The following is a 23,696-nucleotide window of genomic DNA, read 5'->3' as shown; positions in this document are numbered from 1 at the left end:
ATGATTTCTCTCTGACTACCTACCTACCCATTCGCAATCGTGAAAAGAGGAGGTGTTTCGATATCTGCATTGCTGTCTATCAATTCCTACCTACCTGTCTGCCTATCTAGGTGCTCATCTTGCTGATTCTATATCCAAGCTGTTACTTCTTATATCATTTCTTGTTTCTCTACTTATCCCTTTCTAGGCTTTTATAGGGCATGTTTTGACACCAAATTCATCGCACCATTTTATCCATTTGTCTTGCCTTGTAGTTGGACTACTTTCTTGTTATCTCTCTCATCCTCAACCCTGTATTTTTGGTCTAAATTAGTATCGACATTGCTTCAAGCCTCTTTTACATATCATGTCAACGATCCAACAGAAGGTGGCTACGTGGAGCTCTGTTGCTTTACGGATTGTGACTTATGTCTTTCTCAGAATAATCCCTGGTCATGTAAGTAGATATTTTTGGACTCAAAATTTCAACCACTTACACTTGTTCCCAGCCATGGCCGCCCCTCATATACACTCTTTTTGCACTATATGTGCCCTCCTTCATTTATAGCCATGTAACACAGACACCATATGCTGTAGTAGAAGATGATATCAATATCACCGTTCTAGAGACTGAGCACGAAGACCAGCCGTTCGTATCTGCGGCAGATTCTCAAAGTATATCGGAACCGGACAGACCAAAGCACGTGGAGGAAGAAGTCGAAATAGACGAGACAGTGGTGATGGAAAAGAAATCACCTAGACCCTTCCGTACACTTTTGACAGGCGCGCCTGATCCCATATCAACATTGCTCTCGCTTTTGACCTTCTTGATCAACGTGGGCTTGGTTCTGGCCACAGTAGATCTGGTGTATCATGCGAAAGTTTTTCATCCTAGCACGGAGCTTTCATTCGCACGAATGGGCTACATGTATGTGCACCACTTTGCCCCTACACGCGACTCCATTTAGTCATGGTAAACCGCTAAAATTGTGGTTATTATGAGGGATTTCTGTTGTCGTAATGCTCAACAGTCTCAAGATGTCAAGATGTCTTCATTGACGTGCCATGACTAGATCGAGAACCGTGCTCCCAATGAATGTTCTTACTGACTGTGTGTAAGTGCCCCTACGGAAGCAAATCTACTCGTTCGAGAACCAGATCTCTCTAAACTTCCCATATCCATCACCTACAAACCAGCAAATCCAGCGGGTGCTTACGAAGAACAACCACAACTCGCCGGAACGATCCGTACTCTGTCAGAAGACACGGATTTCACACAAGCTTTGAAATTCCCATTGCCAAACCGCCCTGAAAGGACCTATCAATGGATGACATCAAATAACCACACTGGATTTTTCACCACTCCTCCAAAACCTGGACATCTTCCGCAATCAGGATCTTTCACATTTTTTACATCCAGTTGCATTAAGCCTCGCTTTCCGTACAATCCTTTTGACCACGCTTTGGCAATTCCTGGTTTCAAGCACATGGCAGATGTCATTAAAACGATTCCTGGAGGCTCCCAGTTCATGCTGTTTCTTGGTGACTTCATTTATATCGATGTCCCAAAGAGGTTTGGAGTGAGTGTGGAGGACTATCGCCGCGAGTACAGACAGGTTTACAGCTCTCCAGATTGGCCGGCTGTTGGACAAAATCTAAGTGAGTAACATAGATCATCTTTCCATATCCATTCAGAGATAGGTTATGGCTTTTTCTATAGAGAGTGCCTCCTTCCTTCATATGTTGCTCTACATATCCAAAGACCTAAGTTGCTGACTGAAAGTTTTTTGAGGCTGGATACACGTGCTCGATGATCACGAGATCGCCAACGATTGGGATAAAAAGACTGCTGGGGTAAGTCAATTGAGAACCTTTTGCTGTGAAGCTAGATTCTAGAGATGAAAGTACCAGTTACTGCCCGGTATCCGATTTCTTTAGCTTTCTATACAGATCATCTACTTACCACCAGACTTGTCAGATTTACGAAGCCGCCGCTGATCCGTGGCATCATTATCAAACGGCCGTTAATCCTCCTCGAGCTCGCCAAGCGGGGACTTATAACACTCTCAGAGACGGTGCCACTTACTTCGAGTTCACCCAAGGGCCTGCTTCATTTTTCATGATGGATACCAGAACTTACCGAGACTCTTCTTCGGAACTCCCCGCCAACAGCACTGGAAAGTCAATGCTTGGTGCAGAACAGCTTGCTGATCTCCTCGACTTTCTCAAGAAGCCTGAGCCAAAGGGTGTCAAATGGAAAATCATAGCATCTAGCATTCCATTCACGAAAAACTGGGTAAGCATTTATTTGACCATTCTTTGAGAGTATTCCCTTCGTAGGAAATTGCTGATTCCTCCATGCTATAGCGGGTGAATAGTATGGATACATGGGCTGGTTACCTCAACGAGCGCCAAGTAATTCTCGAAGCTATGTGGGATGTGGGTCTCCGCGGAGGCTGTGGGGTCGTCATCATCAGTGGAGATAGACATGAATTTGCCGCAACAGCCTTTCCGCCTCCCTTGAATGGTCGTTGGCCAGTCAGTGCGACAGTGAATGAGTTCTCTACAAGTCCTCTCAGTCAATTCTATCTGCCGGTTCATACTTATTGGCAAACTGACGAGGAAGATATACAAATCAAGTAACGCATATCGCGACATCCCTGATACACATATTTGCTAACTTTCAAAAGGTATATCCCAGGCGGCAATTCAAAATTAGGAGCAATCACAATTGAAGATACTGCTAGCGATCAAAGTACCCTAAAATTCCGCCTCTATGTAGATGGTCGTGAGGCTTGGTCTTCCCTCCTCCTCTCACCACCTGCTAATCCCGGGAGTCGTTGGACCAAGGAAGCTTTTTGGAGATAGATTGACAGTGACAACCGACATGATGCAGTCAGCAATAAAGACTTATGGAATAGAATCAAATACTATCCACAAATCAAATGTCAGGTGATAGTGTTCCAGCTTCTGGTGTTTTAGGACTTCTTATTTGATCAATACTGGCTGTCTGGTTTTGCTTTCTGTGCTGCATGAACAATGAAGTTCTATTAGCCACAGATATTGGGGAAGTTGTCGAGTTCTCCAGTTTCTGGACTGGCTAGCATTGAGGGTTCACTGATTCATCCCTTTGCCATATGTTGCAGTCATCAACATAGATAGCTAATTTTGAAATTATGGCTTTTCAAATCCCGAAAGACTCGATATTCAAAAGAATTCATCTAGATGATGGACGCGGTGAAATAAACCAAATGGCCATGCAGATAAAAACGTGCATATGATCAATATGTATAAAATATCCTTTTTCAATAAGTCGATCATGTTACAACCAAGTCATAGATACCTATTGAGTTAGTACAACTTGAGGGTGTTAAACTAGTGGATCTCGACTATCCTTATGCTTGAAACAAGAGCTGACCTCCTACCACATATAACGCCCATTTGTTGATTAGCGTAGCTAGAGTGACTCATTGGGGTATACAGCAGCATTGAGTGTGAGATGAGCTTTACTTGCCCCTATTTCAGTGTACTTTGCTGGATATGCGTTTAAACAATGTTTGACCCTGAAGTCATTCAGAGCTTTATGGGCAACAATACGAATCAGAGCTTCTCGAAATGGTAAAATCGTTTTCTTGTTCCTTTGTTATATGCTGGTTAAGAATATCAGTATCAAAGTTGTTGAGAATATTCATTCACTTTCATCTCGTACATTCCCATTCACTTCATTACCAACTTTGAACGCTAAATTTAGTTACGGTGTCATCCATTGATTTTGCCCAACAATTTCTTCAAGTATTCCACTGTTTTTTTTTTCTCTCCACAGGATTCCAGTACAATCGTAACTCACGAATCAGAACAATCTGGCAACTTATCTCTTGGCAAGTACGATGCTTTTCCTTATTATCATATCCTTTCCTCCTCAGATACGTTTCCTTATCCTCTTTGAGAGCTTAACAACTATTTCTCAACTTTCAACCATTTTGTCATTATTCATCCATATTGCTTGTAGCACAATCGCTCATCTACTGTATGTAGCAATATTGCACATAGCTCGAAAACAATACTCTGGATTCACCTGAGCGTCCAAAATTCCTCGTTAGTCCTCTCATTTCTTCTAATCGAGCTATCTTTTCCCTCTTTTGTGTGGGCTAAAAGCATCGTGGAAAGAGCTCTTCGAGCCAGACATCTCATCACAAACACACAGCTCGCTGTCGTGGTATATGCCCTTTCAATCGAGTATCTACTAACACAGGCTCTACCATAGATATCTTTAGAACGCACCACCAACCCGAGCATACCTTCTTTCCTTCCCATCATATTCAATACAACCTTCCCGAATCACTATCTACCATTAGTCGAGAGCAAGCGATAGCATCATGGGAAATAAGAATGCCCGAGCAAATAAATCCTTTGACTTACCAAATTTGACTTTGCCCTCCTTGGTCGGAGCGGACGGCAATACCGCAACGAATGTATCCGCCGCCACTAGTCCTAAGACTCCTCTGGGATTTAAGTCATTCCGCCAAGGAACTTTGATCACCCCAAACTTCGAAACTTTGGGTAAAGTGGCAGCAAAATCACTATCTGCAACCTCGTCAGAGTTCGTCCCGACACTTCCTCCCAAGATCGCACCGATTCTAAAGGCCCCTGTGGATACCAATTCTGAGGCTCCCCCGGTGAAGGAATTAAAGGACCGATCAGAGATGGCGGATCATACACAAATGAATGGAACTTCCCTCCATATTCACACTATAGGTGACGGCTTGATGGCTATGTCTAAGCTGCCAATGGAATTAGACCATGGAGTAACTCCAGCTAATCGAAACTATTCAAATGCTACATGTGGTCTTGAGATTGACCAGAAGGCAGGCATTCATCCATTACAGGACGCTTTGAACGCAATGTCTATTCACTCTGCCAACTCCACACCAGATAAGACTGGATCGAGCAGCTCTACCACTCCGACCAAGGCAAATGAGACTCCATTTTCAACACCGTCTCCCGTTGTGTTGCCCACTGGTCCCAGACCAGAAAAGCCACGTTTTGGCCGTGCAGATAAGAAGAAGAAGGACATCATAATCACTCAACATGGTATCATTAGAAACTTTGCTCGAATCACCGAACGCTACACGGAGAATGGATATCCGTACAAACATGCATGCGCGGATGAATTCCAACCTGATGTTTATGACGTAGCTAGCATCGTTAGCAAGATGCCGACAAAGGATCGTAGTGAATTTTGGGGAAAAAATTGGATTGAAATTGAAGTCGACTTCCGTTCGGAGGAAGAAATTACTCGGACCAATGCTCAAGTTGCTGGACAAGAAGAGTCTCCCAAGGACTACGACACATTGCTCAATTACATCGATTGCCTCGGTCCAGAATTTACTGCGCATGCCAAATATATCTTCGTCAACATTCTATTTCCTTCCATTGCCGACACCAATCAATCCAAAGCCAACTCTTCCGTCCAAACTTGCCAGCAAACCCGCGAATTTCAGCACATTGAGAGACTCGTAGCTAAATTACAACTTTTCCCAAATATCAAGCGCTTGGATGTCATCTTGCAAACTCCTTCTAACACCAAAAAGCCGCTCTCCATACCTCAACTCAACTTGGTCCTCCCATTTTACGATCTAGGTTTCACTAATTGGAATATCAAGTGGAAGACGAATTTCATGACGAAGGCCGAGCCGGTGGGCGGATGGCCTGTTCATTATCTTGACAAGGAGAGAAATCGACTCCTGAGGGAGAGAGAACGAGTCAAGAATGCTGTTTTTGTTAGGAAGAGCCAATTTGCTACATGAGGCTATTCATGGTTTTGACCAGGATTCACAGGGTCAGAGTTCTTGCGATTCATCTCCATGCGAGCTTGTCATATGCAGTTGCTTACCGTGTTTGGCTCATTCGACCATCTTTATTTTTCAATACCCTTCATCGTGCATAGCGATGTAGCGTTGTTATTACTTCTACATTGGTTTCGAGGCAGTGAAAGGGATTTGCCCGGCGACAATGATAAAAGCGACTTCCATTCAAACCTACCGTATCGAATTCAAACACCCGGCGCAGTGACTAGTTGTCAAACATCTAGATAAAGCGTAGAGAGAACTTGATAGGATTACCTTCCTGATTGCGGAGTTAAGGAGTGGAAATGGAAACTGCGCTGGAAAGACAGAATCTATTCAAAATATCATGAAGTAGTACAATATCACAGGGAAACATGCCTCAAAATTACAAGCTACCATGACAGTATTCCTCCAAATAAATTTCTATCATATCATACGTGACACTATCCATTTCTTTGAAGGTTTTGAAGTCCCTGTGCCTCCTATATTTAGGAAGTGCGTACAATGATACGTACAAAAAAAAGAAAACATGCCCAATTCCAAAACAGGCAAGTACACAGTACGGTTGCCATAAATAACAATAAAAGGTATCTCTTGCTGAAAACATTGAAAATAAACTCCGTCAGTGGTATATACAACATCATGTTCTCGTTTGCAAATGAAGGGCGTATAGCAAAACTTCTGTTATATCATCAATCATATATCATGGAATAGCGTTCAACTCCTCGCGCTGTCGTAAGTATTTCTTTGCCAGTTCATCCCCACCAAGTGCACTTAGTTCCATCCAATGATAAGCGACACACATGGTGGCAGGATCACTCCTCTCTCTGTCTCTCTCAGTCACCACACCCTCCTTGCCTTGATGCATTTCCATAACTTGCGCTTTAAAGGTTTCACGAGGTTTGCTCAATGGTGCAGTAATTCTTTCTACCAATTCGGGGTGGGTCAGATAAAATATGGCAAGTTCTCGCTCTGCCACAGGGTCTCCTTCTTTAGCCGTGATCGTCCACATGTTTGCAGCATCCTGCATACTATATTTCATCAATTCGCCGTTAATGGACGACGAGTCTAGCGCAGCGGCTGTTGTCTTGCGAGTTTGGGTGTAATGCACAACTATCTCATCTGCAATTTCAATTAGTGTACGGCACACGTCTTGCTTCAGACCAAGCGCGGCAAGACCAGCATCCCAGAAAGCTTTTCCACGTTCTGTTTTATCTAAAGTAGCAGCTGGGACAAATGAAGCAATGAACTGTAAGTCGCGAAACAGTGTCTTTGGTCGCATATCTGGGTCGCGGAATAGATCTTGCAAGACATCGACAATCATATCTGTACTCGCGGCAGTTGGCGCGTTTGAGCCCATGTATCGTTCAGTATTTCGATTGATTGGCGAAGGGTTATCTCCTTGATTGAGTGTATGAGATCGACGCTCTTTGCAATTGTCAATTGCTTCTCCTAGAGTTTTCGCTCTTGGGGTAGTTGTTGCTGCATCAGGTGGCCCAAAAGCATTATGGTGCGAAATTTCTGGGGATTGTGGGGAAATAGGAATGGGATCCTGGCGAATTCGAGGCCGTCTCGTGGTGGAAGGTGTTAAATATGCAATGATCAAATGCTCAAGCTCGTACAGCGCGTTGAGCTTCGCGTAGGGGTTAGGGTGAACTGAGAACATGCGCAATAAACGATGAAAAGCCATTTTGTAGGGAAACTCCAGATTGTCTAACTCCTTCGTAGCTCTCAGCGTACCCTTTCTAGGCCTTGTACTGACAGAATCACTGGTGGAAGAGCTTCCTGTGGTGGAACGATTTTCTGAAGCTCCATTATCCGGGAGACTTTTGTTGCTTGATGTGGAACCCTTTTCTGCTTTTTCGCCAAGTGATTCCTGTCGTTCCATTGGGAGTTGCTCTATCTTTTGAGCTCCACGAAGGTCCCCAAAGCTCTTCTTTTTCTCTATCACACGCTTTTTGGTTTTCCTTCTGGCTCTTCTGTCTGCCCGATCTCTTCTTTCGATACAATCTTGACCTATGGAACCTGAAAACCATGAATCTGTCTCACTTCCACGAGCAAAAACGAGAGTGCCAAGATCACTAAGTAACAAGCTTGTCAAAGTCTGCTTCAAATCCGCCAAAAATCGATGTTTAGCTGCAGTCATGTGATCATCCTTCAGCATAATAGTTTCGTTAGTCGACGAGGCAGTATCTGGTCGACGACTACTGACGCTCGTAGTTGGTGAATGGGCTCGTGTTTGAAAGGGTGACCAGAATGTTGTTGCAGAGTCTATTGTCAGCACGGGGCTTGCCATGCCAAAATAATCTTGGGAGTCCATCAAATCTCCAGGAGGATTTAATCGCGATCCGCTGAACCTTCCTGAGCTAAAGCTCTGCTGAGAGTTGTTTCTGGTAGACATGGCCCGAAGGTCATGGAATCCAGGACGGTTGAAATCCGTGCTACGTAGGCCACGACGTGTGCTGTCTGTGCTGGCCACGTCTTCCCCAGATAAGTTCAGAGATCCAAAATGACTCAGAGACAGGTCACCCTTTTGCTTTCCGCTGTCCAAAATCCGCTTGTCTCTGTTGTAAAGCTCACTCGACCAAAGAACGGGCCCCTCCATCAAGTTATCCCCAACCAGTTTATTGATGCACGTTTCGATTTCTAGACTGAACCTATGAATTCGTTCCTCGCCCTTGCAAAAATTCTCAATTCCAAATTGAGACAGCCATCTCAAAGTTTTCTCCGCTTGCTCGTCGGATAGTTTATTTGGACCGCCTTGATCTTCGCTAGCAGCCATCATGTCCATGACTTGAGCTTCAGTCTTCAAAAGGAAATTATTGGCTGAAGGCTTCGAGATATTGCGAGAGCGCGCATTAGACTTGTCCGTATGAGATATTTTCTTTGGCGAGACCATGCACTTCAAGGCTATGGCAATATTTCGGGTGCCCTCGTATGCTGCTGAGTTTCGAACATCGGTGACATACCACATTTTATCGCGGAGGGCTTTCAGACGTTTCATCATGGATTCGATTGTTACGTCGTGGCGCTCCTGGGACTGCTTGAGCCAGACCAGCCAGGCTTCGTATTCTTCGATGGCGCTGGTGGAGCGCCGGATGGAGTCTCTAGGCCCTCTTGATAAGATAGTCAAGAGGGATGCAAACCCATCCTTCTTCAATGAGGCAGATGACATTTGATTTAGCTGTCTCAAGGTTTTCCAGTACAGATGAGCATTAATAAAATCAGACTGCGCCTTGCATTGGGTTTCAGCAGCCTCTAGCATAGAAATGAGAACTGAAGGGGCCTCTGCCTCTGCTTCGGCTCTCTGTTTTGTGTGTCTGGTATCAGTCCCTCTGGAAGATTTGTCAGTTCTGGGAGATTGATCTCGGGCTCGATACGGATTCCTCGACTGTATTTGAGCCAGTGACTTGGACTTGTTGCTGAACTTCCTGCGAGGAGTTTCGAGAATCGACGTGCGATTGCTGAAAGTTTTGGATTCAAGTCTTGAATCAAGTGATTCGGGAATCTCATAATCTTCCACAAGTTTCAGAATCGAACTTCTGAGCTGGTGATAGTCTTTGTCAAGATCTGAACGGAACCCATTACTATCATCATCCGTATCGCTGCTTGAAGTGCCTTCTTCTTCATCTCCATCATCGTCGTGGATCATCTGGGTTGACAATCCTTGCCCGTCTGGTGTCATGAATAAAACAGTCCATCGTTCTGCACAAGGATGACATGCACCAGAGGTCGTATCGCCCCCTAAAGCACGCGACATTTCATGGAGGGCTTCTCGGAGTTCGAATCCATCATCTTCATAATAACTGAGTCGTTGATTTTGGCGATTGGACGCTGTTGATATAGAAGATGTTCGTTGCTGTGTGCTTAATGTCTCATTGAGCAAAGGTTCTCTGGATGTGGTGACGTCACTTATCGTGGAAGAGCCACTATTGCTCATGATAGAAGCGCTGTCTAAAGCCTCACGGGTAGGTGGCTGCGGTATCAGCACCGATATAGCAGACATTCCAGAGACAGAAGAAGCCGCAGATCGCAAGCCACTGAGATGGGAATCTTTCGTGGAGAAACTCGATGCGGGCCGTCTTTCCGGGAATAGTGCATTTACCATAGTCAATAGGTCGGCAGGTGCTAGGACAAGATAAGGGTGTACCTCTGCTGTCTCCCTTAATGAGGTTATAGACCTTGCGGGAAGAAGCTTAGCAATGGATTTTGATGGTTTTGTGGAACGGAAGCGTGCTAGGATATTCTCTATGTGAGTTTTGATTGCTGGTGCTGGAGAGGATTTGTTCCTATAAAAGGCATTAATAAGATGGAACTAGATAGATACGAGAATGGCAATACCAGGTCATATCAACAACAAGGCGCTGTGCACGCATCGCAACCTCTTTCAATATCTTCTGCCTACCATACTCTGTAATGTGATATTCTGACATCATTCCATATGACTATGCATGTCAGTGAGTTGACCACTTGGAGGGTGCCTTGAACATACTTCTGGATGGATTATTGCGTTCAATAAGAAAACGGAAAACAGCCATTTTGAAACCAAGAATCTCCTGGTGGGTCCATGTCTTTTGGGATCGAGTTTTCGAAGTATGGCGTTGCCGAGTTCGATTAAGCCTTCCGGGATACCTCCTGCACTTGGGTCATCAATGATATCGAAAAGTCCATGAATCGCCGCATCATAAAACTCATCCGCAGCTATGGAATCCTTGGCATTTCGTGGTTCAACATGTATACGCGTACCAGCCTGGTCCTCGGCTTTCTCCAATAAAAAGGCTCCATCCTCAAGAATTTTCATCAAATACCATTCCATATTAGTTCGTCCCGACCAATCTCGCATTGTAGTCCAGACATTCAAAACACTACAGATAAAAGGATCTGTCCCGCTTTTGCTCTCGGTGATTAATCGGGCGCACGCTGTGGCCCAGACATCAGTTCTTCTAAGGTCCTCTAAGGAATCGGGGCCAGCCGAATTTGCAAAACAAGTGTGGATCAAAGCAGACAAAGGATCATGACGCTGAAAAGAAAGTAAACGCTCAACTGCAGAAGGTATATGCGAAAAATTGCGGTGGGCGCTAGCCGCATGGCCCTTGGAACGAGTATGAAAGGGCAGAACAGAATCGACAGCTTCTAAACCTTGATGGAAGCTTGTCAAAGCTGACAACTCGGTCGGCGTAAGGCTGGCTATGCGACTAGCCAAATAATCTGAGTTTGTCCTGATTTGGGTCAAAAAATTAAGCAAGCATTCACGAGATCGCAAGGGAATCTCATGCATAAAATTCAACACAGGTGTTGTATCCTCGGCACCGGATATACTTGATCGTCCATTGTCAAAATCAGGTTCCAACAAAGCGAAGCGCCGGGAGGCATCGCATGAATTCCGGACATCATGTATGGCATTGTAAAGGCTGGCAAAGTTTTTCTTCTCATCGGCCCTAAAGTTGTCAACCAAGGTCCTATGTGCCAATTCTCCGCATCGTGCGAGGCGGGCAGAGAGTGCTGTGGACACCAGGGATCTCTGTAAACGAATGCGTGAATGGGCACGCTTCTTTTCCTGGTACGAGGACAACCTAACCAAATGGGCAAGCTCCTCAAGACTCGTGTTTGTGGTCATTGAAGTTATGGCACTTATCTGTGGGTTTATGTATTGAGATATGTCTTGCAACAGAGGCTGGGGCATTTTTATTGAAGTTATAGATTCCTGGTTGTACGGCTTTGGGGTAGACGATCTATCAACGGCGCCTGGAGCATCCTGGGCAGGTGTGGGCGAGGAGGAACGCGAGGAATCTCGTCCAGAACTCCATCTAGTGTCCGCATCATTTGGCAAGTCCTTGTAAGAAGTGATGGGTCTCTGTGGACTTCTCGACTGGTATCGGTGCAGTCGTGGTAAATTGTTCCTCTCCGGCGGAGAAGGTGTCGGACTCCTGGACGATACATGAGTGATTGTCGGGGACATAGCTAGCGATTCGGCGCATTAGCAATCTACCATCCAACAAGGAAGGAGCAGTATAAAAAACAATAAAACATCGTATGTCGCAGATACGAGACGTACGAGGTGAGGCATGCCCTGGCCCAGGGAGCGACGAGGATCGTTGCATTTGTATCATACTGTAATCTCACTACACTAACATACTACCTCGGGTTCCTCCTCACTGGCAAAATGCCATGGAGAGTAAAGCGAAAAAATAAAATAAAGTCGTTAATGGAGTGCGCAAGAGAGGGAGTGATGGCGACAATAGAAAGAATGTGTAAGGCCAGGGGAAAGGCTGATGAAAGCTGGAGCCAGTCGTGGCAGACAGGGTGCGCGGGGCCACACTTTGCGATAGTGATAAGGATCGGAATGGCTCCAATTAAGACGAGAGACCTGGAAGAAGATGAATTTCTCGTGACGAAAAATTAATAGAAATAAATGGTAGAACAGTAATGGCAACAAACTGAATAATGATGTGTTATCCAGGATAATACTCGACGAAGTGAAGTCACTCGTCTTTTCTCAACCGCAAGATATTGACAGGTCCTCAGCTGAGAGTATTTTTGATAGTGTGATAATGTGTGTGATAGTGTGATAGCGAATAGAGCATGGAAATGATACAAGTATATTAGTTGTGGTGAGTAAGGCGAGCAAGGATGAAAGGTATACTCCGTAGATGGGATGGGATGGGATGGATGGGATGGTACAGTGCAGCGCAGTGCAGTTGCATACAGTTCAGTGCAGAATGTATATTTGGTTGGACTGAGTTGGATGTGAATTGACGACAGAGGACCTTGTAAGAGGGCGGGGGGCGAGAGGAGAATTGATAGGATGAGGAAGGAAAGGAGCGGATCGTGAGATGAGAGTAGAGAAGGATGAAAGGGGAAGGGGAAGGGGAAAAAGAAAAGAGAAAGTTGTTTACAATAACATTTTGGGTGTATGTATGTATGGCTACTTGTTGTGGTTCAATGAAATGGAAATTGACAACAAATCGATATTATCGTATTGAAGGGGGCCAATCATAATCAGTCTTAATGTCCTCCACATTAGCCAACGCAGACATTCTAATCAATTTCGCGACATTCTAGAACACCTCTTATTTCGGGTCGTTTAGAAACCTTATAAGGCAACATACATAACAGGGGGGTTAAAGCTTTCGTTTCTCATCGACCATAACTTAATTTAGTAACTGAATTGACTTTATGCTATATTGAAATATTGAATCATTATTATATACTGTAAACTATAATCGAAAGAAATAATTGAAATATATCAAAAGGTATATATATATATATATATATAAGTAAGAGTAGAAATATCTAAAAGACATTCAATTTAGACATTTTCAGTTTCTAATTCTTCTTATAGATAATAATAATAATGATACTCTAAGCTGGCGTTATAAAAGTTGCCTTAAAATACTAAAAAAAATTATCATTTAAGATAAGATTATTATTTGTATTATATATATATATTTCATATATTTTTCCTATAATATACTAATACGATTTATATACAAATAGATTATATCACCAAGTGAATCACTCAATTTACATACAAAATTCATTTGTATATAATCATATACTTTCTTTATTTATTAATATAATTTAAATTTTTTTCTAAATATTATCATTATCTATATAAATAAACTAAGTTTCTAATTAATTATTAGAAATTCGATTTTATTTAATAATTATTATAAAAAAAAAGTGTTTTTATAACGAAAATCATAATAATTTCGATTGTTTTTAGAATATAATCAAAATATTTATCATTTTTAATAATCTGTATTTTTCTTATTTTTGAATATTATTTCTTTTTAAGAAATATTGATTAATTATTAAAATATGAATATTAAGAAAATATTAATTTTAGTACAATTTTGAAATGATCTATTCAGTGATATGACCTACTCACATATAAATCATGTTATAATGATTCTGAAAAGGGTAATTCAAATTGTTTATCATTATTATAATTATTGTTAGAATTATTATTAGGATTATTATTAATTGATTGATTGATTTTATATTCGAGAGATTATAACAAAAGCCATCTTAAAAAATTATTATCCATATAATCAAAATGATAGTTTTTAGTTTAAATTATGAATTTTTACGTATTTTGGTTCAAGTGTGTATTTTAGAAAATTCTCAATTTAATTTTGATATATATCAATAACAATTAATAGAATGATTTAAATTTGAAATAAATTCAGTTATTCATAATAAAAGGTGTAAAAAAGATATTGAAGATTTTTGCAATAATTGTTATTTTCAATTAAATTTGAATGAAATGAGAATGAAATTTTGATTCTGAATTTATTCATTAGCTTTCTTCAATAATAGTAATCAATTAACATCATAATAATAAAAATCAATTAAACATTGAGATTTTATTATTTTTAAGACTAAGAAATTACTTGAAATACTCACAATATTTTAATTTTATCAAGGATTTTTAAACACTGGGTTTTATAACAAATATTGATATCGAAGCTAGAATTATGAGTAATATAAAACTTAAACCCTCTTGATTTGTTTTATATAGTTTTAACTTTTGATTGGTTAGTTTTTGATTCTAATAGAATAAATTAGATAATATAAATAATTCGAGGATTCTGATTAGGAGTTTTCGAGCCTCTTGTTTTTCGGAAAATTATAATTTTATTATGATTAGTATTATTGAACAATAGAAATTTTCTATTACAAGTTTACAAGCAAAGTTAGTTTACTCTTGAAAATATGTATTTTTTTTCTTTTCTCTTTTTCTCTTTTCTTAATAGAAAAAATGTAAGTCTTTTTGAAATTCAAGATTACATTTTGTTGTATAATTAAATGAGTTTTTATATTATGCATTAAAGTAGTAATTGTATTGTTATACCACGAGTACTTCGATGTTAAGATAATTTTATTAATAATATTCTCACTATCCTCAATATATTCTTACTCAAATTTTTATATATACCATTAAAACATTCTTGATATTCTTATCAAAATCAACAATTTCAAATCTAATTAAGCTTCGATGTTATATATGAGTCTTAATCTTGAAATGAATATAATAAAAGAATTAAACATTTGAAAATTCTTAGTCGATTCTATATAATTATCATTTTTCAATTTTTTATTCAGCTCGAATTACTTTTAGTAAATTTATCTAGAGAATTTTATTGCAAAAAGATATTTACACTTTATGAATATTATAACACTATAATATTAAGAAAACTTAGATCAATCAGATGATCTAAATTAGATTTTGATTAAACAAATTTTATACATAGCATTATACACATCGTATAGTCTTAGCTTAACTATATAAACTGAATCAATTATGAGTTTACTACTATAGCATTATAATACTCGCAAATAGTAAGAATACTAAGGAGATAAATTTTCAATCAAAGAGAATCCTATATATCTGATTGATTTTATATAAAATTATGTTATAAAAAGCTTAATAATAATCTAACGTTGATAGGGTTAACTCAATTGATTACAAACTTGATCATCTAATATTGAATCTAATTCAAAGTATTTCTAATTATCGATTTGAGATCATAAAAGAATAAGCTTTTTATTAATACTCTTCGAATGATAATACTAACAATAAACTTAATATCATGTTTCATAATCTTAATGTTTCTTAAAATATAAATTGATATGTAAATTAAGTAATTCTTATGATGTTGGTAGTCAAGAAAAGTTTCGTTATTGATTTTATTTTGAATAAACTTCGAAATTATTTCAAGATCTTGACCTTTTAGAGGAAGATTTATAGATTTTGTTGGAAAGGATAAATAATTGAATAAGATGTGAAGAAATATAAGTTTGGAGTGTATATTTTTATTTCTTTCATAAAAAGGTAACAACAAAAAGAGATTTAATAAATCTAATAAATTCAACAAATCTAACAAATCTAACAAATCTAACAAATCTAACAAATCTAACAAATCTAACAAATCTAACAAATCTAACAAATCTAACAAATCTGATAAGTTTAATAAATCTAACAAATCTGATAAGTTTAACAAGTTTAATAAGTCTAACAAATCTAACAAGTTTAATAAGTCTAATAAGTCTAATAAGTCTTACAAGTCTAACAAGTCTAACAAGTCTAAAAAATCTAACACGCCTAAAAATGCCAAAAGAAAAATAAATAGGAAAAAAACTATATTAGAAGATCTGTTTATAATGAATTTGTTCGTTTAGAAATGTGCCTCAATGTATAATTGAAATACTAAAATTATTCAAATTCTTAAAAGATCTTTATTGTATTTTTCAGAATTAAAAATGATCACAGTTTTGTTTATTATTATGACCTCAACAATTCATGAAATGCATATTAGTAAAGTTGTATTATAAATACATATATAACACAACACATAGCTATATCCATCAATATATATATGTATTTTTGTTTCTTTTATATATAAAACTTTGAGGAAAATGTATGTTTATTTGTTTGTTATGATGATTTCTTAATAGATTATAGAGTGAAACTATTATTTGTACATTGTTGATTAGGTGAATATCTTAGTTGATGTAAAAGATAATTGTAATGTTTCAAACTATGAATAATACTATACAATAAATTATTGATATGTTTTTAAAGTAGAAGTATGGAAGTTTTTTCTCGAGTAAATCTGAATAATTAGTAAGAGATTACAAAATGAGAAAATTTCATATAAAAAGATTATGTCCAGCATACAGACGAATAAGAGCTCATTTATTTCCGATATTAATTAATTATGACATAAGCACAGAATACTGCAAAGGCTGATTAAATGTAAATATTATATCCAGATACCGTATTAGTTTCTTTATAGAACTTTTGTACATCATTTCTATATTCAAAATGAATTGACTTCATGCATTTAAGAATTTTCGATCATTTTGAACAATATAATTAGGATAGTTCATAAAAGTAATGGCAATTATAACTTTCATTTACATCCACTAAATTTTGGACTTAAATTTTGTATTCAATAATCTTCCTAGAGATATAAGGATATATTATATTAAAATCCTAAGTCTCAAAACAGATACCTATATACTATAAAAGACACATTTAGATCTATGGAAGGAAATCCAACAATTTATGAATTATAGAATTCAATTGGATCGAATTGAATTTCATATTGTATCATTGTATCTTTTTAATTATGTTATTTTATATTCTGTACTATAGACCCTTTTCTAATTGATTAAAAACAATTATACATCTCCTGAATAATATGATTTTAATCAATCGTTTCATAAATTTAGTGGACGGTCTTGAATAAATTGACAATAACTTACAAATATGTTGTTAAACCAAAGCAAATAAATAATTTCAGAAATCATAATCCTAAACCGTCCTTTAATAAAAATAAAATCATTTTATAATACACTTTTGAAAAACAACAAAAATATTTCAGAGACATTTGCCTTGAACGTTATCTATTAGAATCTCGATCTTAATCTGAGTTAGAACATAAATTAAACTTTAATTAATATTTATTATAAAAGAAATATGAATAAGACATGAATGGATATTCTATTATTCTATTATTCAAGTATTGACCTATTGAACCATGCAATCTTGAAATCTTGAAATGATCAAGCTTTAAAGTCATAGATTTTTGAAACTGAAAAAAAGCTAATGAAAAGAATAAAAATATTATACACACGTTGATATTTTGATTTCAAACCGAGCGTGACAAGAATTGATGGCATGAGGACTGACCCTCACATGTATTAAACCAGAGTAATAATCCTATATAGCAACGCTTTATATATTAGTACCTTGACTAGTATAAATACTATTTAGAATCTAGGATATACTAATCCAGATCATATTATTTCTTAGATAGTGCTATTCTACTATTAACAAATCAATGATATTTTGGGTCAAGAAAGAAGAAAACAAGATTAGTTATTAAATGGATATTCTTATAATAATTCCATATTATGCAATACTCGATTGAAATATAATATGCAAGTTGGATTTTGCATTAAATATAATACATGTATTACTAATATAATAGAAAGTATTATTTGTCAGTCTTTATAGCTGTATATACTATTGGCTTTAAACTATATTTTCAGCTTATAAATATGTTTCAAAAAAAGTAATAAACTTATGATATAAGGGCGAGCAATAAGCTTTTGAGTTAAGTTTTGAAAGAAAGGGGATACTGTTTAAAGAAAAAACGAAAAGTATAATAAAGCTTATTTTATAATTAAAATATTGATATTATTGTTGTTTTATATATAGAGTTAATATGGACTTTATAAACTTGAAATCATTATATGATTATAATTTACAAATATGCAGTTTATTTTATAGTACTAGTCAACAGCTATTAGCTTAAACGCCTTTTCATATTGAAACTTATTATCTATATATATTAAGATCTTTAGAATTGTTCATATAATATAATTCTTTCTCTATATTAATCATTCTATTTTCAATATAAATTTAACAAAAATAAGATCAAACTTTTTTAAATTTATTTATTGAATAAGTTAGAAAAATTCAAAGACAATCAAATCTAATAGCAAAATACACTAAACCCAAATAAATTTTTTGAGATTTTAATTCAATTATATAGATTTATTTCTATATTGAAAAAATTCAAGAACATGTGAATATCGGAAGTATTAATTATTATTATAGAAAATTCTATATAAATAAATTTTCAAGAAACTTTAATCATGATTGATAGAGACTTTATTTTTGAAAATATAGTAAAATTTCAATTTTTGGTATGAAAATACGTTTCGGCTGATAGCAGTTGGTACTATGTATATTAAAAAAATTGATTCATATATTGATCTCTAAAATAATATTATGAATCAATTTTTGTGAGTATAAAACTATGTTCGAAAAAAGTATCAACTTCTTTAATTTTTTCTTAAATGTTAGAAAGTCTATGATACTAAAATTTGAAATCCATTTCAATGATATTTTTATATCATATATGTATCTAAATACTAGGTACTAGGAATTCATTTATGGTATTTTATCCAAGTTTCTGGTTGAATATAGTATTAAAGTTAGTTATATAGAAATTTTAGAGCCATTCAAGTGCTATTATATTTGTATTAGTATTTTGAGAATTATAGAAATATTGTTCTATTAGTACTGAAATTATACGTATAGTATTATATACTTTTGTTTGTTCTATCAAGATTTATTTATAAAAGAAAAACAAATTTGAATGAAAGATTATTCAACTTTATTTTAAATTAAAAGTGCATCAATGATTGATTTTTGAAATCTTTTTCAAAAACGCATATTTAGAAAATGAAATATGATAGTTGGAAGAATGGTTATAAATTATTCAGCTTCTTAGTAATTAATTTTACTACTGTCGAGAATCATATTCTATAAATATGTTTTGTTTAATATTCTAATTTGAATTCAATGTTTTATTTTGTCTCCTTGAGAACTAGTTGCAAAGTAATTATTTCATTTTAAAAATGATTTTCTTAAAATTGAAAATTCGAAAGTATTATTAGAATATAATTTGATTTTAGAAAAGAAATGAAGAAATAACAATAGGGAGGTTTCAATAGATATTATCAATTCTAGTATATAATAGAGCTTTTTATAGTTGGTACTATATCGAATGAAGAAAATTAGTTTCTTAAAGAAGAGTTTTTAAAATAACTTGAATTGAATTTATATGGGATCATTACTTGACTCTTTAAATTAGTTCGATTAAGCTTAAAGATCTTTGAGTATAATATTCGGATACATGGATTTATGTAATAAACATCTATTCTAAAATTGATTCTTACACATTAACAATAGGCACCAAATACTAACAGATCATATGTTATAGTGGAATCAAATAGTAGTGTAATAATACCTTTTAATGGCTAATTTTTCATTCTTGTAACTCCACTCTCAGTATTTGTATAATATGTGTACAATTCATGATTACTTATATTTAAGAATACTAAAAAAGCTTTCCTCTGTTTATAAAGTCTTAGTAATGTAGTTATTGTGTTTTATGTTGGATTTTTTGATGAATTATAAACTCAGCATTTCATTGAAAGACTGTGATAAAAGTTTTCTTTTGATTCTATACAAGAAATTGTATTGATAATTTTTATCAAAAACAGCAAGCTTTTTCTTCGCTTTTTATAATTATTTATAAATTTATACCTATACTTGTATTATAAGACTTTCAAAATTCGAAATTCAAAAGATTTATGTTCTTATATTCTATTAAAATGGAAGTTTGAAGTTGTTAAGAGAGTTCAGATTTTTCCAGGTGGCGCTCTATATGTACTTACTTGAATGAGATAAATTCGATCTTGATCTTCAATAATTAGGTACTGATAACTCTATTAACCTATGAAATATTCAGATTCCTTGTCTTTCTTATTAGGTATATGCTTTATATCTGTAATCTAATCAGAATTGTATATGACACATTTTTAATTCGAAAGCTTTAAAACTTTAATTCAATTCAACTCGATTCAACTACTTATATCTATACAACATTTCAAACCAGTAGTATCTTACATATCACATTGACTTATGATAAGCTGAATCATATATATTAGAAATTTATGATGAATAACCAATCATTTTCGTAATGCAAATTTTATATAATAGGGTTCTCATCCCTAATTATTCATTAATTATGTGACATCTACTGTTCATATAGTTAAAGAGCTTTCAATCATTCAATCATTTTTTATAAAACAATATACACAGATAATAAAGAAGCACAAATACATATTCCTCTTTATAAATTATAATAAATAATAATACTTTTAGAATGATGTCAATAACTGATGTCATTTTTTAGCATCAAAAGAACATCGTATGAAATATCAATGTAAGTATAATGTAATTATTTATTTAATATTGTTAAGAGCGTGTACTAGTGATAAATCAACTAGTATCATGTACCACCAAGACTTTTCATTATTTCTTCTAAAATATGAAAATTCTAAATCTTATAATTGTATGCGAGCCGCCGTCGGCCTGGGGTAGGTCCGTAGGCTCAAAATCACGTGTCTCCTTGAGCCCTACGGTGGCTGACCGTGACAGTTATATGATTCATTTTAAATGAAGAAAATTTAAAGTATAATATCATTACCTAATACTAGCCACCGGGAAAAAGAAATTTTCAGATTACGGATTCGTACAATTTATATTCTTCTTGATTATTATCATAATTTTGAAATCCTACTAATTCGTAGACTTCACATTGTTTTCTCCGATAGCTGGTATTAACTTAACATGTTATATAGATTCTGATTCTAATCCTAATTCTTTATAAAATATAATATACATAGGAGCCAATACCCAAGCCTTCGATCCTTGCTACGCTCGAGTTAAGTATTCTTAGTTTAAAGGTTTAACAGTTTTGATAATGGAATGATATAATGGTCGAATAGTAAAATAGTAGACTAGTAGAATAGTAGAATAGTAGAATAGTAGAATAGTAGAATAGTAGGTCTCCTTTAATATTATTATTTATACTCTTATGTAGCTTTCCAATGAGCGAGTTTATATATAATACAAGCTTTAATTTTAATTTTGATATTGATATTGATATTGAAAAATATTTAAAACAAATGTGCGACTATTATATTCCTACTTACAAATGTATTTTCAAATATACCCTTATTAATCCTTTCAATTCAATCAATTAACTTCAGTACTGTTGTAGGGCTTATCTTAGAAATATTAAATTTATTCTCAAAGCACTTAAGTACTTAAACTGAATTTTTTTTTAATTAATTTATCTATTCATTTTAAATTATATATTAAATTGAAGTAATTTCATAATCATTTACCCCCACCATTGAACAACTAAGCATCAATAAATCAGAAAAGGATGTTTAAATCTATAAATATAAAAATAATACATTCATATAGATATATAATTACATAATAGAATACAGATCTACTACATTTCCTCCTACGAATCCGTTATTCGGAATATCCTATAAAACTGATATATATTATGTTCAAAATATAAAAGTTTGAGTATTATTATAAATAAGTCAAAAATATAATACAATATATATTTAGATAATTAAACTGAAGTCGGAAAGAATAAAGAACAAATTACAATCTTGATTGAAGGACAAATTAAATATATTTATAAATGTATTTTAAATATATTATAATATTCTAAATAAAGGTATTTGTAAAATAATAGATTAAGAACTTTGAAAAGAAGAATATAAATTCAAGTATAAAGTTAAGCTAATAAAACAAAAATACAAAGGCTATTATCATTATTGCAAAGAATCAAATGTTATTAAGATGATTTGAATTATAAACTTCAATAAATGAGAATAGAATTTACATACAAACAGAGAATTTCATTTCTAAAGGATGTGCTGAAAACGAATAATTTGAAGAGATATAACGTGATTCACATGCATGCGGGCTATATAACTATATGAACTACTTTCATCTCAATTCCCATATTCAAATTCATATTATTCAACAACTATTGATTCAATTAATTAAAGCTTTTAAGAATCTAATAGTATAAGATTTATTACATTATTTTGATAAGTTCTTATATTATATTCTATCAATCTATATTTACTATAATATTAATTAGAAAATACTTTTCTATTAAAATTTCTTTTTTTTTAATATTTATTATATTAAACCTGAATATCAATCTCTTATTGAAATAATATATCAAAAGTCTTTTGTTTAGTCAATACTTCTTTTTAATATAATTGAATCTTTTTTATATATTGATATTTATTTAATACTTTATTTGTTTTCTAAAGTATATAGTTTTCTATATTTAAAAGTATATTTTTATACATCAATCTGTTTATATCTTTAATTAAAACTAATATAATTTTGAATATAAATATAGAAAAACTCAATTAATAATAAGTTATTTGAGACTTGATTAGTATTAATTGAAAAAGAGTTCTTATAGGGTTATAAAGAATTCGAGAAATCTATAAATTTATATATTTCTTATACATAGCTTTAAGAGCTATAAAGAATTCAATCTTTAAAATATAATTAATATAAATTCTTATAAAACTCTCAATTTAAATATTATATTTTTGTTTTAAAATATTAAAATAGCTTATATTAAGAGATTAAATTAAATAACTTGAATGTATTAATAGATATATATATTTAATATTATTCTTCTTATAATAAATCTGGAATGATATTGATTTATAACTTTTATACTTATTCAGTACTAGTATTTTATATTAGCCTTTAATTTGATTTCTTATACATTTATTAAAATGTTTTAATTATTCTAAGCTAGTCTTATTATTTATTTATTTATTATTTGTAGATTTAATAGCTTAATCTATGGAAAGACTAGTTTTCATATATTAATTTGAAAGGTGCATTTGTTTTTATATTATTAAAAATAAAGATATTATTTTTCAATAATATTTTCATATATAATCATTATTATTTACTCTCGATTATTTAATTATATAGTCTTATTTCTATTAGATCTCTTAAAACTAGTAATAATTATATTAGTATTTATAATCCTTATTATAAAGCCTATTTTATTAAAATTCTATAAATCATAATTAAGAATACTAAATTTAATTTGTATATTTGAAATAAATCGGAATTAATCTATAATAAGTTTAGGATTCTTATAAAAAGCTCTTTGAAAGTTATAAACATAATTAAAATAAATCCTTAGCTTTTTATTATATTTCAAAAATTGATATATTCATTACTTTCTAACTCTTTTTCTCTCTCTAAAATCAAGAATATAATTAGTCATATCTTTTATTATTTTATATTTAAATACAAAATCTCTTAAATCTAGATTGATTATATATTAAATAATGATATTTTTTTCTAATTTTAAAAGATTATAAAATATATATCGATATTTAATATAAAAAATAGATTCATTTATTCTC

At 34.2% G+C, this 23,696-nt stretch overlaps 3 protein-coding genes across 3 annotated transcripts; 2 read left to right on the top strand and 1 right to left on the bottom strand.

The window, feature by feature from the left end:
* Positions 1-346: 346 nt before the first annotated feature.
* Positions 347-2,847, top strand: Bfra_004278 (putative alkaline phosphatase family protein; the record flags this gene model as incomplete). The annotated part of the gene is made up of 7 exons (XM_037334683.1): positions 347-436; positions 489-907; positions 1,100-1,638; positions 1,772-1,833; positions 1,958-2,275; positions 2,347-2,618; positions 2,670-2,847. The coding sequence occupies 7 exons, from the start codon at positions 347-349 to the stop codon at positions 2,845-2,847; spliced, it is 1,878 nt and encodes a 625-aa protein (XP_037193217.1).
* Positions 2,848-4,355: 1,508 nt separating this feature from the next.
* On the top strand, positions 4,356-5,786 carry Bfra_004277 (uncharacterized protein; the record flags this gene model as incomplete). The annotated part of the gene is made up of 1 exon (XM_037334682.1): positions 4,356-5,786. The coding sequence occupies one exon, from the start codon at positions 4,356-4,358 to the stop codon at positions 5,784-5,786; it is 1,431 nt and encodes a 476-aa protein (XP_037193216.1).
* Positions 5,787-6,528: 742 nt separating this feature from the next.
* Positions 6,529-11,784, bottom strand: Bfra_004276 (uncharacterized protein; the record flags this gene model as incomplete). Its single annotated transcript, XM_037334681.1, has 3 exons — positions 6,529-10,114; positions 10,167-10,270; positions 10,318-11,784. 3 exons carry the CDS (start codon positions 11,782-11,784, stop codon positions 6,529-6,531), a joined length of 5,157 nt encoding a protein of 1,718 aa, XP_037193215.1.
* Positions 11,785-23,696: the final 11,912 nt, after the last annotated feature.

Source organism: Botrytis fragariae, assembly GCF_013461495.1.
Source record: "Botrytis fragariae strain BVB16 chromosome Unknown tig00000050, whole genome shotgun sequence".
Taxonomy (NCBI): Eukaryota; Fungi; Ascomycota; class Leotiomycetes; order Helotiales; family Sclerotiniaceae; genus Botrytis; species Botrytis fragariae.
Note: the sequence above shows the minus strand (reverse complement) of the source record. Positions and strands in the feature narration are given on the sequence as shown.